The sequence below is a fragment of the Narcine bancroftii genome, chromosome 5 (genome assembly GCF_036971445.1).
Source record: "Narcine bancroftii isolate sNarBan1 chromosome 5, sNarBan1.hap1, whole genome shotgun sequence".
Classification (NCBI taxonomy): Eukaryota; Metazoa; Chordata; class Chondrichthyes; order Torpediniformes; family Narcinidae; genus Narcine; species Narcine bancroftii.
Genome location: NC_091473.1, coordinates 89,451,344 through 89,465,019, shown reverse-complemented (window position 1 = coordinate 89,465,019; position 13,676 = coordinate 89,451,344). Strand labels below are relative to the sequence as shown.

The following is a 13,676-nucleotide window of genomic DNA, read 5'->3' as shown; positions in this document are numbered from 1 at the left end:
ACAAACAAAAATTTCAAGCAAGCATTCACAATCTGTTGAATTGTACGAATTTAACAGTTCACAAAAGTTTCAATGCAATGGCTGTGCCATTATAATATACAGATGCATCAAAATTCTTGCTTGCTGCAGTCAAACAGGCATACAAAATAAACTACAATAGTATAAATTATCCCAATATGTCAAGATTGAAATTAAACAAGGGATGTTTTCTTACGAGTCCAGGTCTGTTAACCACCTTTGCAACTCAAAAGATAACCAGTATTGTGCAAGGATAGGTTTTAATTCTCCCTTTGCAACTTTCTCCTCTTTACAGCCTCCTAACCCCAAAGTTTGTCCCTGGCATGAACTTGGAGGGAAGTGGAAAGCTATTCAGTAGTATTAAATCTGATGAAGAATCAACACATACAGCATCTTCACATGTAATTCATTGAGTGGTCACTTTGCAATAAATCAGTAGCTGGAATAGCTTTAACCCAAACAAAGAGACCAATTGAGGCAATACCCTTGATCAACTAATTCAACAAAGCAAGGACGAACAGCTCACCTTGGTTTGCATAACCCAGTAACAATACATACAGGTTATTTAGCTTGAAGGGATTGAAAATCATTTGTAACAAGAAGATTTGTTTGTATTAAAATATTGCTCATAACATGAATGGTTGCAGCGTCAAAATTAAAAATAAATTAGATTGTGCATTGAGAATTTGGGCAGCCTATAAACACTTGCTTTTACACGACTCCACTTAAATTGACCATTTCCTGATCTACATGAATAATCCACACTGTTCTATATTACAAATAATAAAATGTTCCCACAAAGATCAATGCATCATACGCATTAAATTCAGCAACGATTTATCTACAGCCTTTCTCATACCTACCCTATCATGCAGGAAGACAAGTGCTTGCAGAATGTCAAAAATTCCAGCACAGATCTCATCTGCTGAAACATCTTCCAGAACCATTTGCAATGGCTGCACACGCTCAGTAACCAGGTGGATTCCATCTGTTGCAACTGTGCTCGATAAGAACCTCAGCAGGCAGGGGTGACGCAAGGTTTTCAGGTGCTGAAATAATGTTTATGATCAGTCCCAACCTTAATACATAACAAAACCATCACATCAAAGCATGATTAAAAGAGTAGGTTTTAAAAAAAAAAAAAAATCACTATTATTGTCTTAGATTTCATTTTAAACCAGGTAAAAGCACAGACACCAGTTCAGGAGCAGGAAATGTGATAAGTGAAATAAGGTTACCTTACTGTTGGCCTTATTTATACTCCAACCACAACAGGTCATTTGTTTCTGAATAAGGATTAATTATGGTTCTCAAAAGAAATATAAAGATTAAAAATCTTCTTTCTCAAGTCAAAATCCTTGATATCACCGGAAATCATTTAAGTTTCATTCTGGCTTATATTATGCAGTTTGTACCAAAGCAAAAATATCAGACAAAGTTATAGTGTCCCAAAGTGTAAGGTGATGCACTTTTTGAAGTCAAACTTGAAGGCAGAGTACCGGTATATGGTTAATGGTAGGATATTTAACAGTGTGGAAGAAGAGGAACCTTGGGGATCAAATCAATACATCTCTTAAGGTAGACATGCAAGTTGATAGGACAGTCTGGAATGCTGAGCTTATTAATTGGTGGATTGAGTTCAGGAGTCGTGAAATAATGTTGAAGCTCTATAAATCTCTGGTGAGACCACACTGGGAATATTGTGTTCAGTTATGGTCACCTCACTACAGAAAAGATATGGAAGCTATGAAGAGGGTGCAGAGGAGATTTGTCAGGATGTTGCCTGGGTTAGAAAATATTTCTTAAGAGGCAAGGTTAGCAAAGTAGGCTTTCCTCTTTTAAGGGAAAAAGGAGAGTGACTTTAGGTTGGCAAGATCATGAGGCACGAATAAGGTAGAGTCAGCACCTTGTTCCTAGAGTAGGAATAGCAAAAACCAGAGGACATTTGTACAAAGTGAAGGGAGGGACGTTTAGGAGAGACATTAGGGGAAAGTTTTGTTTTTAAACAGAGTTGAGTTGTGGGTACTTGAAATTCACTGACAGGGGTGGTAGTAAAGCAGTAGTTCTCAACCTTTTTCTTTCTACTTACATACCACTTTAAGTCTTTCCTATGCCATAGGTGCTCTATGATTAATAAGGGATTGCTTAGGTAGTATGTGGGTGGAAAGAAAAAGGTTGAAAACCACTGTTTTGATCGTACCTAATTGACTTGTTAGGTGCATGGTTTCATAACTCCAAAGGAAAAGGACCAATGACAATTTTTCTTAAGCAAAATATATCAGTAACAATTGAGTCTACTAGAGCAGTGATTCTCAACCTTCCCTTTCCACTCACATACCACCTTAAGCAATCCCTTACTAATCACTGAGCACCGATGGGATAGGGATTACTTAAAGTGGTATGTGAGTGGAAAGAAAAAGGTTGAGAACCACTGGGACAATAGGGGCATTTAAAAGACTCTTGGACATGCACATAAATGAAATAAAAATGGAGGATTGGGAGGGAGTTTTTCCTTTTTTTGTAGGTATACATGGGTCAATACATTACCATGGCCAAAGTTCTGTGCTGCAATGTTCTATCTTCTAAAGTCAGTAAATAGATAACCATGTTGGAAGTGGACACTTAAAAAAATAATTACTATCCATTCAGCACTACATTTTCAGAAAAATTTAAAGGTGGGGAAATCAGTCATGAACTTAACTATAAACATACCAAACACTTGTATTTTGGTTCATAGCAAAAGAGTCTTCCAATTAATACAAATAAAATTATGAAAATAGGAAATATCTCAGTGCAATATTATCCAGGGAATGAGAAAAATGTAAATCACATTCACTGATCCCTTCTAGCTAGAAGGCTTGATGTTATAAATGAGGAGAAAAGAAAGAAAACGGATTACTATTCATCTCATTTTAAGAGTCCATATTAATGAACTGACCTGCTTTGCCAAAACATTGTTCGTGAAGACAAGGAATTCCATCTACAAATTTGCCAATTATCCCACAGTAGTCACCAGAATCTCAGACAGCGATGAGGTCGTGCACAGGAAGGAGATGATCAGCTAGTTGAGCGGTGTCTCAACATCATCAACAAAACTAAAGAACCGATTGTGGACTTCAGAAGAGGGAAAATCAGGAGTATACAAACAAGTCCTTATAGAGGTGTCAGGAGTGGAAAGGATTAAGAATTTCAAATTCGTGGATGTTAATGTCTCTGAAGATCTGTAATAAGACTCCACGTTGATGATGAAAAAGGCTACTTCAGGAGTTTCAAGAAACTTGGTATGACTTGCAAATTTATACAGGTGTAGTGTGGAGAACATTTTGAATGGTTGCATCACTGTCTGGTATGGAGGTTCCAATAGACAGGACAGGAAAAAAGAACTACAGAGAGTTGTGAACCCAATCAGCACCATCACAGGCATCGATCTTCACTGAGGACATCTAGAAGGGGTGCTGCCTTCTGAAAGCAACCTCTATCCTCAAGGACCCTCACTACCCAGGCCAAGCCCTCTGCTACCATCAGGGAGGTGGTACAGAAGCCTGAAGATGAACATTCAACGGCTTAAAAAGCTTCTTCCCCTTTGCCACAGAACATTTCAGCACAGAAAACAAGCCCTTTGGCCCTTCTAGTCTGTGTCAAACTATTATTCTGCCTAGTCCCACTATTCTCCACCCAATCCACAGCCCTCCATCCCCCTCCCATCCATGTAACTGTCCTAATTTTTCACTTGAACTGGCAGCTCGTTCCATACTCCCACTACTCTCTGTTATCAAGAGGTTCCTCTTTCACCCTTAACCCATGTCCTCTGGTTTGTACCTCACCTACCCTCAGTGGAAAAGATCTACATTTACTCTATTCCCCCTCATAATTTTAAATACTCTATCAAATCTCCCCTCATTCTTCTACGCTCCAGGGAATAAACGCCTGCACTGTTTAACCTTTCCCTGTAACTCAGATCCTCAAGTCTGAGCAACATCTTAATAAACTTTTTCTGCACTTTTCCTATCTTATTGATATCTTTCCTGCAGTTAGGTGACCAAACCTGCACTCAATATTCTAAATGTGGCATCACCAATGTCTTAAATAATTTTCATAACATCCCAACTCCTGTACTTAATACTTTGATATATGAAGAGCAATATGCCTAAAGTTCTCTAATCTTTATGTGTCATCTGCAAACTTGCTGAGCCAATTTACCATAATATCATCCAGATCATTGATTTAGATGACAAACAACACTGGTCCCTGAGGCACACCACTAGTCATGGGCCACCAGTTTGAGAAGCAATCATCCACTACCACTCTCTGGCTTCTCCCATATAGACAAAATCAAATCCAGTTTATTATTAATCTCCCATGTGGATCTTTGTCAAAGGCCTTACGAAAGTCAATGTAATGACATCCACAGCCTTTTCTTCATCTACTTTCCTGGTAACCGCCTCAAAAAACTCTAAGATCGGTTAAACATGGGCAACCAGGCACAAAGCCACCTTGACTATCTGTAATCCTCCCTGGCTAATGAAGGATGCATATTTTGCTGCGAACATGACAAAAAGGTTGAAAATGGATAGACTCAGCAGATAGTATTTGATTGGGCAATTGAGTTCAACAGTTCAAGACAGAGAAGCAGTTGATTGGGCAATTGAGTTCAACAGTTGAAGGGCAATTGAGGTCAGGTGACCCAAACATCACTATAAAAATGAAAGAAAATAAAAAGATAGATAATTCAGCAAGTAAGGGCAGGTTTCAGATATTTTTTTTCCCCTAGTCATAAACAGTTGAAATAGTAGCCAAGGCAGGGAATACTCCTCTTGCAGAATGTGGGTCATTACTGAAGACAGCAATAGCCTTGATGATTTAATATGTGAGAAGTGCATCCAGCTGCAGCTCCTGACAAGTTGAGTTAAGGAATTGGAGCTGGAGTTGGGTGAACTCTGTATCATTTGGGAGGCAGAGGGGGGTTATAGACAAGAGTTACAAGGACACTATCAAACCTAGGAGGCAAGAGGAGGGTAAATGTGCGACAGTCAAGAGGGAAAGGGAATAGGTAGGCAGTACAGGGCACCCCTTGGCTATTGGAGGGGATGACTACCAGGGACAAGCCACAGTGATCAGATCTCTGGCATGAAGTCTGATCCTGTGGCTAAGAAAGGAAGAAAGGAGGTGAGGTGCTATGATAGGGGATTCCATAGTTAGGGGGACAAATTAAAGGTTCTGTAGAAGGGATTGAGTATCCTGGATGGTATGTTGCCTCCCTGGAGCCGGGGTCTGAGATCTCAGATTAAGTTTATGGCTCTCAGGTGAAAGGTGAGCAGCCAGATGTTGTGGTCCATGTAGGGACCAACAATGTGGGCAGGAAGGGTGAGGAGGTCCTGCAAGGAGTTCAGAAAGTTAAGTCCTAGGTTGAAGGATGGGATATCCAGGGTAGTTGCAGCTTAACATGTGGCTGAAATCATGGTGTTGGAAGGAGAGCTTCAGGTTTCTGGATCATTGGGCTCTCCTCCAGGGAAGGAGGAACCTGTTTGCATCTGAATGGAGGGGGACTAATACCCTTGCAGGAAAGTTTGCTCGTGCTGCTCTGGTGGGTTTAAACTAAATCTTCAGGGGTATGGGTATGGAGGAGGGAAAAGATGTGAAAATTACAAGCACCATTAGAAGTCAGTGAGTTGTATGTGATGGAAATGTTCCTTGGTGCATCTATTTTAATGTAAGGAGCATTGCAGGAAAGGAAGATGATCTTAGAATATGGATTGGCATGTGGAATTATGACATTGTGGCTGTTAGTGAAGTTTGGCTGCAGGAGGGGCAGAACTGGCAGCTCAATGTTCCAGGTTTCTGTTGCTTTAGACTTGATAGAATGGGGAATTGAAAGGGGGAGGGAGTGGCATTGCTTGTCAGAGAAAATATCACAGCTGTGCTCAGGCGGGACAGACCAGAGGGCTCTTCTATGGAGACTATATGGGTGGAGCTGAGGAATGGGGAAAAGTATGACCATAATCATGGGGTAGTATTAAAGACTTCGCAATAATCATCAAGAATTGGAGGAGCAAATCTGTGGAGAGTCTGCAGACAGCTGCAGGAAACATAAGGTTGTGATGTAGGAGATTTTATCTTTCCACATATTGACTGGGAATCTCTTAATGTAAAAAGGGTTTAATGTCTTGGAGTTTGTCAAATGTGTTCAGGAAAGTTTTCTAAATTAATATATAGAAGTAACAACTAAAGAGTGCAATACTGGATCTCCTATTAGGCAAATAATCAGGGCAGGTGACAGAATTATGTGTAGGGTAACATTTTGTAATCACAATGCCATTAGTTTCGAGCTAACTATGAAGGATAGGCCTGAACCTTGGGTTGAGATCCTAAATTGGAGAAAGGCCAATTTTGAGGAAATGAGGATCAAGAATGTGGATTAGTTGTTTTCTGACAAGGATGTATGAGGTAAGTGGAGGACCTTCAAAGGTGACATTTTGAGAGTAGAGTGTTTAAAGGTTTTGGGTGGGATATTGGGGATCTAGTTTGGAAGAAGGTACTTGAGTTTTTTTTTAAATGCAAGAAAAAACTCCAGCAAGAAACCAGGAAGGCTAAAGTAAGACGAGATTGATTTGGCAGACAATGAAGTAAAATCGTATGTGTACAAATAAGCCAATGAAGAAAAAGTAGATAAAACTATCTTAATAATTGCTTATACCACCAAAACATTGAAATGATCTATGCAACCATGTTAACTCAATTTCTTGAAATAACCTGTATAAAATAAGGAAAAAATCTAATAAATCTATTTCCCTCTTTCTAATCAAGGTTACCTTATAAATTAATTTAAAAAGTCAATAATCTGGAACCACTGGTGACCCCTGGAGAACAGACAATGAATGACTGGAACACAAAATAATTATTAATCCAATTAGAAAAAATTATAAGAATGGGTCCTACAATTTCATAAATTGAAATTTTCTATCTTTAATATATCTAAATTTCTCTAAACCTAAATAGGACATTACATATAACAACTGTCTATGAGTAGAGGATAAATCATCTTTCCATTTCTGGCTATCAATGTGGTAAAAGCTAAAACTTTTTTCCTGAGACAAGTTTTTTTAAAATAGAATTTTTAATTTTTCAGACTGTGAACCATATCAACCAAAATATATACAAACGTTTCTCATTAAATATACACAGTGGCATTTTCTCCCTTCCCCCCCCTACTTTCCCTCCCCCCTTCCCACCCCCCTCCTAAACCAATAAATATTCAACATATACAATACAATAAAACTATTAAACAATGTCATCATACAATGAAAAATAAACAAGAAAAATGTGTCATTACTTTTAAACACTGGATCAAGTCGTTTTGTCTTCTTATCATTTTAAAGGGTGAAGGTCCGAGGCAAGCCCTCTCTGTTATGTTCCATGTACGGTTCCCAAATTTGTTCAAATAATGTGACTTTATTTTTAAAAATTATATGTTATTTTTTCCAATAGAATACATTCATTCATTTCCATGTACCATTGCTGTACTCTCATGCTCTCTTCCATTTTCCAAGTTGACAGCTAAGGCTATCATAATAAATCTTTTTTGCACTTCATCAAGTTTGAGGCCTAATTCCTTACTTCTTATATTACTTAGAAGAAAGTTCTCTGCATTTTTTTGTATTTTAATTTTTGTGATTTTATTTAATATCTGATTTAGATCTTCCCAAAACTTTTTCACTTTCTCACATGCCCAAATTGCATGTACTGTTATTCCCATTTCCTTCTTATACGAAAACATTTACCTGATAACGTTGGATCCCATTTTTTAAACTTTGGGGCGTGATATATAACCTGTGTAACCAATTATACTGTATCATGTGTAACCTTGTGTTTATTATATTCTTCATGGTTCAAGAGCACAACTTTTCCCATGTTTCATTTTTATCTTTATGTTTAAATCCTTTTCCCACTTTTGTTTTGGTTTACAGCTTATTTCATTCTTTTCACATATTCAAAGGTGCTTCCTTCTGATAACCTCAGTCTGTTTCCTTCCCAAAAATCAATTTTCTATTCTTTGGATTCCTTTTCTCTCCCATTCTCTAAAGGAAAGGTTAACTATTGTAAAAGGCATTAGCGGATTTTGCGTGAATAGTGATTTTGGTATTTGGTAATTCATTGTTTTCTTTTCTAAGTGAATCTTCTTCCATATATTGAGTAAATGATGCAGTACTGGTGAGCTTTTATATTGTACCAGCTTTTCATCCCACTTATAAAGTACATGTTCCGGTACCCTCTCCCCTATTTTATATAGTTCTATCTTAGTCCAGTCTGGTTTTTCCTTTGTCTGGTAAAAATCTGATAAATACCTTAATTGTGTTGTTCTATAATGATTTTTGAAGTTTGTTAACTGCAAACCACCTTGGTTGTACTTCTCTGTTAATTTATCTAACACTATCCTCAGTTTCCCCCCTTTCCACAAGAATTTCCTTATTATTTTTATTTCATTAAAGAATTTCTCTGTTAAGGGAATTGGTAATGATTGAAATAAGTATTGTATCCTTGGGAAGACATTCATTTTAATGCAATTTACCTCCTTATCAACATTAGTGGTAATTCTTTCCAAAGTTCTAAGAATTCCTGCAATTTCTTTATTAGTGGCTGACAATTTAATTTGTACAGGTGGCTTAAGTTATTATCTAACTTAATACCTAGGTATCGGATTGCTTGTGTTTGCCATTTAAATGGTGATTCTTTTATAAATTCTGTATAATCCACATTACTCATTGGCATCACTTCACTTTTATTTGTGTTGATCTTTCTCCATACTCCTTCAATTTCTTTGTAATTCTTTTATTGATATTTCTGGTTCTGTTAAGTGTACTATGATGTCATCTGCAAATAAACTGATTCTCCTTTATTTTTATCCCTTTTATTTTATTTTCTGTTCTTATCAGTTCTTCCAATAGTTCTATTGCTAAGCGAACAGTGAGGGGGATAATGGACATCCCTGCCTAGTTGACCTACTTAATTTAAATTGGTTCGATACATATCCATTTACTGTTACCTTCGCCAATGGTCCATTATATAATACTTTAATCCAATTAAAGTATTTTTCTGGTAGATTGAACCTCTGTAATACTTTGAATAAATAATTCCATTCTACTCTGTCAAAGGCTTTTTCTGTGTCTTAAGCAACAGCCACTGATGGCTTTTTATTTCTTTGAACTGCATGAATTAGATTAATAAATTTACAGACATTATCCGCTGTTCGTCTTTTCTTAATAAATCCAGTTTGATCTTGTTTTACTATTTTTGGTACACAATCGACCAATCTGTTTGCTAGTAATTTCATTATTATCTTATAATCTGAATTAAGTAGAGATATTGATGGTGGTGTTAGTGGATCCTTACCCGTCTTTGGTATTACTGTAATTATTGCTGTCTTACATGAATCTGGCAAGTTTTGTGTTTCTTCTATCTGGTTCATTACTTCCAGGAGAGGAGGAATTAATAACTCTTTAAATGTTTTATAGAATTCTATTGGGAATTCATCCTCCCCAGGCGTTTTATTGTTCGGCAGCTTTTTTAATATATCCTGTACTTTCTCTATTTCAAATGGTTTTATCAGTTTGTTTTGATCCTCTTCTTTCAATTTTGGCAGTTCAATTTTAGCTAAAAACTCTTCTACTTTATCAACTTTCCCCTCGTTCTCAGTTTGGTATAATTGTTCATAAAATTCCTTAAAGTTCTCATTAATCTCTATTGGGTAATATGTAATTTGTTTGTCCTTTTTCCTTGATGCCAATAGTTTTTTAAGCTTGTTGCCAGGCTAATATATTATGTTTTTTTTCTCCTAGTTCATAATACTTTTGCTTTATTTTCATTATGTTCTTCTCCACCTTATTCGTTTGTAATGTTTCGTATTTTATTTTTTTGTCCGCCAATTCTCTCCTTTTTGTTATATCATCCCTTTTTACTAGTTCCTTTTCTGTACTTACTATCACCCTTTACAACTGCGCTATTTCCCGATTGTAGTCTTTTTTCATCTTAGTTACATAACTTATTATCTGCCCTCTAATGAAGGCTTTCATTGTGTCCCATAATATAAATTTGTCTTTCACTGATTCCATATTTATTTCAAAATATGTTTTAACTTAGCATTCAATAAACTCTCTAAATTCCTTCCTTTTAAGTAACATGGAGTTTAACCTCCATCTATATGTTCTTGGTGGGATGTCCTCCAGTTTCTATTGCTAATATCAGGGGTGAATGATCAGATAGTAATCTAGCTTTATATTCAGTTTTCCTAACTCTCTCTTGAATATGGACTGACAACAAAAACATATCAATCCTTGAGTATGTTTTATGGCTACTTGAATAATATGAGTATTCCTTCTCTCTTGGGTGCTGTCTCCTCCATATATTCATAAGTTTCATTTCCTGTATTGATTTAACCATAAATATGGCCACTTTATTCTTTTTGCTAGTCTTTTTACCAGTTTTATCCAACATTGGATCCAAATTAAGGTTAAAATCCTCTCCTATCAATATATTTCCTTGTGTATCTACAATCTTCAAAAAAATATCTTGCATAAACTTTTGATCCTCATCGTTAGGTACATATATATTGAGCAAATTCCAAAATTCTGAATATATCTGACACTTTATCATTACATACCTCCCTGCTGGATCTATTATTTCCTCCTCTATTTTGATTGGTACATTTTTATTAATTAATATATCTACACCTCTAGCTTTTGAATTATATTATGCTGCCGCTACGTATCTACCCAGTCTCTCTTTAATTTGTTATGTTCCACTTCAGTTAGAAGCGTTTCCTGCACAAATGCTATATCTATTTTTTCTTTTTTTTCAGTAAATTTAATAGCCTCTTCCTTTTAATTTGGTTATGTATTCCATTAATGTTTATAGTCATATAGTTCAACATGGTCATCTCATATCCTGTTGACATCTCATTTCCGCTTCCTCACCACCACCATCCTCCTTTTCCCCATTTTCATCTCTCAGTTTTCCCTTTTTAAAATCAATGTATGTCAACACATTTAAAACATAAAATACTCTAACAACTTCCACATCCAATATTCCTTTTACCCCAAATATCCCTCCCCTCTCTGAGTTGCCCCTTATCCCTTGCTGGGCAACCACAACTCTCCTTTCCATTTGGACTGAGAACCTGCTCACAAGCGTCAACTGATTTCGCAGTGACGGTTATTCTCTCCCCCCCCCCCCAAACTGCACTTTTTTTTAACCATATGACAAAGTCCTCCCTTTTTCCCCTTTTTTCCTTTCTTCCCTTCTCTTTTCCTTCTTTAGTTTTTCACTTGTACATTGTTTTTACATCTTTATATATATATATATATATATATATATATTTTATCGCCGTTCTTCATTCTTGTTACATCTCTTCATCTCTCCTTCTGTCCTGAAAGCTTTCTGCAAAATCCTGTGTTTCCTCCAGATCCGAGAACACTCTGTTTTGCTCCTCAGGGATAAATATTTTAAGTACAGATGTCTTAACATTAATTTATAACCTTTTTTCCATAGGATCAATTTTGCTGTATTAAACTCCTTCCTCTTCTTTAAGAGTTCAAAACTTATTGTCTGGGTAAAAAAATATTTTTTGGCCCTTGCCTTCCAATGGTTTATTGTCTTCTCTAATTTTATTCCTTGCCCGCTCCAGTATATTTTCTCTTGTCGTATATCTCAAAAATTTTACTAAAACGGATCTTGGTTTTTGATGTGTCTGTGGTTTCGGAGCTAGTGTTCTGTGTGCCCTTTCTATTTCCATTCCTTCCTGCATCTCTGTCATTCCCAGGACCTTTGGGATCTATTTTTTATAAATTCCTTCATATCTGTGCCTTCTTCATCTTCCTTTAGGTCCACTATTTTTATGTTGTTTCGCCTACTATAATTTTCCAACATATCAATTTTCTGAGCTAACAACTCTTGTGACTAACTTTTTTATCACTTTCTTCCAATTTTCTTCTTAAGTAATTTACTTCCATTTCTACAGCCGTTTCTCATTCTTCTACATTTTCTACTCTTTTCCCTATTTCTGTCATGACTAGCTCTAATCTTTGCACTTTATCTTCTGTTCTTTTCATTTTTCTTTTAATTGCACTAAATTCTAATGACAACCATTCTTTTAATGCTCTCATTTGTTCTTGAGTAAAAGCTTTATCTATATTCTGTCCATCTGTTTTACCTTCTATTTCTCTGTAAAGATCTTGGTCTTCTCTTGTTTGTATCTATATCGCTTCTGACTTTCCTGATGAGTTGCTTGTCTCACTTAGTTGGGCCTCTTCTTGCTTGACCTCTTGCTGTTGGCCCTCTTCTTCTTAACTGCTCATCTGAGCCTCCTGCTGCTGCCCTTCTTTCCTTTCACTCCCTCTCCTGCTACATTCTTCTTCTTCCAGCTGAGAGCCTTGGTGTCTGGCATCCCTCAGCTGGTCGCGCTGTGGTTGCCCGCTCCTCGGCTGAGCCCCTCTCCCATCGGTGTTCTCCTTCTTAATTTGCGCACTTTTGTTTGACTCAGAGAGCCATTTTTGCAGTCCAGCAGTCGGGGGGGTCGCGACTCCGCAGGGCCGACACCAACCTCAGAGATCGGGCGCTTTTCTCCACCATGGCTCCCTGTTTCTTCATGCAGGTAAGGCCTTCTCCTTTCTTTTCCAGCGTCTTTTCTTCTTTTTTTTCCTGTTGTTTTTACTTGTTCCTTCTTGGGTGCCATTTTCTTTCTTTTCTCTACAACTTTATCTTTTATTTATTATATTTTGTATTTATTGGACTTTGGCTTGTTTTCTTTTTTTCTGGAGAGGGCTGGTATGACTCTACCGGCCACTACTCCATCACGTGACTCCTCCCCAGACACTGATACAAGTTTATCTGAATCATGACAAAAGCCAAACAAAGCGATTAACAGGCAAGGTTCCAAATTAAGCTTAAGAATTGTTGATAAAGTTTGGAAAATGTCTTTCAGAATCTCTTTAAATTTGGGCATTCTCAAAACATAAGAATCAGAGAAGCTTCAAAAATTTTACATTTCTCACATAATGGATCAATATAGACATAAAAATGAAAATTTAAGTTTGGTCATACAAGTTTTGTGTACCACCTTAAATTGTAATAAGCTGTTTCTTGCACAAATGAGGAATTATTAATCAAGCGGAAAGCAGAGTACCAATTTTTGTCTGAAAATGTCAAGTTAAAATCTAGTTCCCAATTGCTCTTGATCCCATCCTGGGGAACTGAATTTAAATCCAATAAATTATAAATACATGTTGTTAATCTATCATGAAAATAAAACCGTAAATTAAAAATAGATCAAGAATATTAGTGCAGAAAATTCATGGAAAATGCAAAATCTTAGACTGAACAAAATGTCTAATTTCTAAATATATAAAAAATTCTATTGGAAAGATTAAATTTAGCTGATAACTGTTTGAAAGAGGCAAAATTATCTTGAATAAAGATACAATTAAAACTTTGAATACCTATTCTATGCCATTCTTTGAAACCGGCATCCAACAAAAACGGTTGAAAAATATAGTTATCTATTATAGGACTACCCATGAAAAACCATTAATTCTGAAGTTTTTCATAAATTGAGGCCAAATTCTCAACCTATTTCTCATTATTGGATTGTGTTAATTTGGAAAAGGAAA

The 13,676-nt window shown here is 36.5% G+C and overlaps 1 protein-coding gene across 5 annotated transcripts in view; it reads right to left on the bottom strand.

Annotated features, from left to right (window-relative positions):
* Positions 1 to 13,676, bottom strand: part of scyl3 (SCY1-like, kinase-like 3) — a 72,724-nt gene that overhangs the window by 48,873 nt on the left and 10,175 nt on the right. For all 5 annotated transcript variants that reach the window (XM_069938269.1, XM_069938270.1, XM_069938271.1 and 2 more), the window contains exon 2: positions 882 to 1,067. In XM_069938269.1, coding sequence (XP_069794370.1) covers positions 882 to 1,067 — 186 coding nt within the window. The remainder of the gene's footprint in view (positions 1 to 881; positions 1,068 to 13,676) is intronic.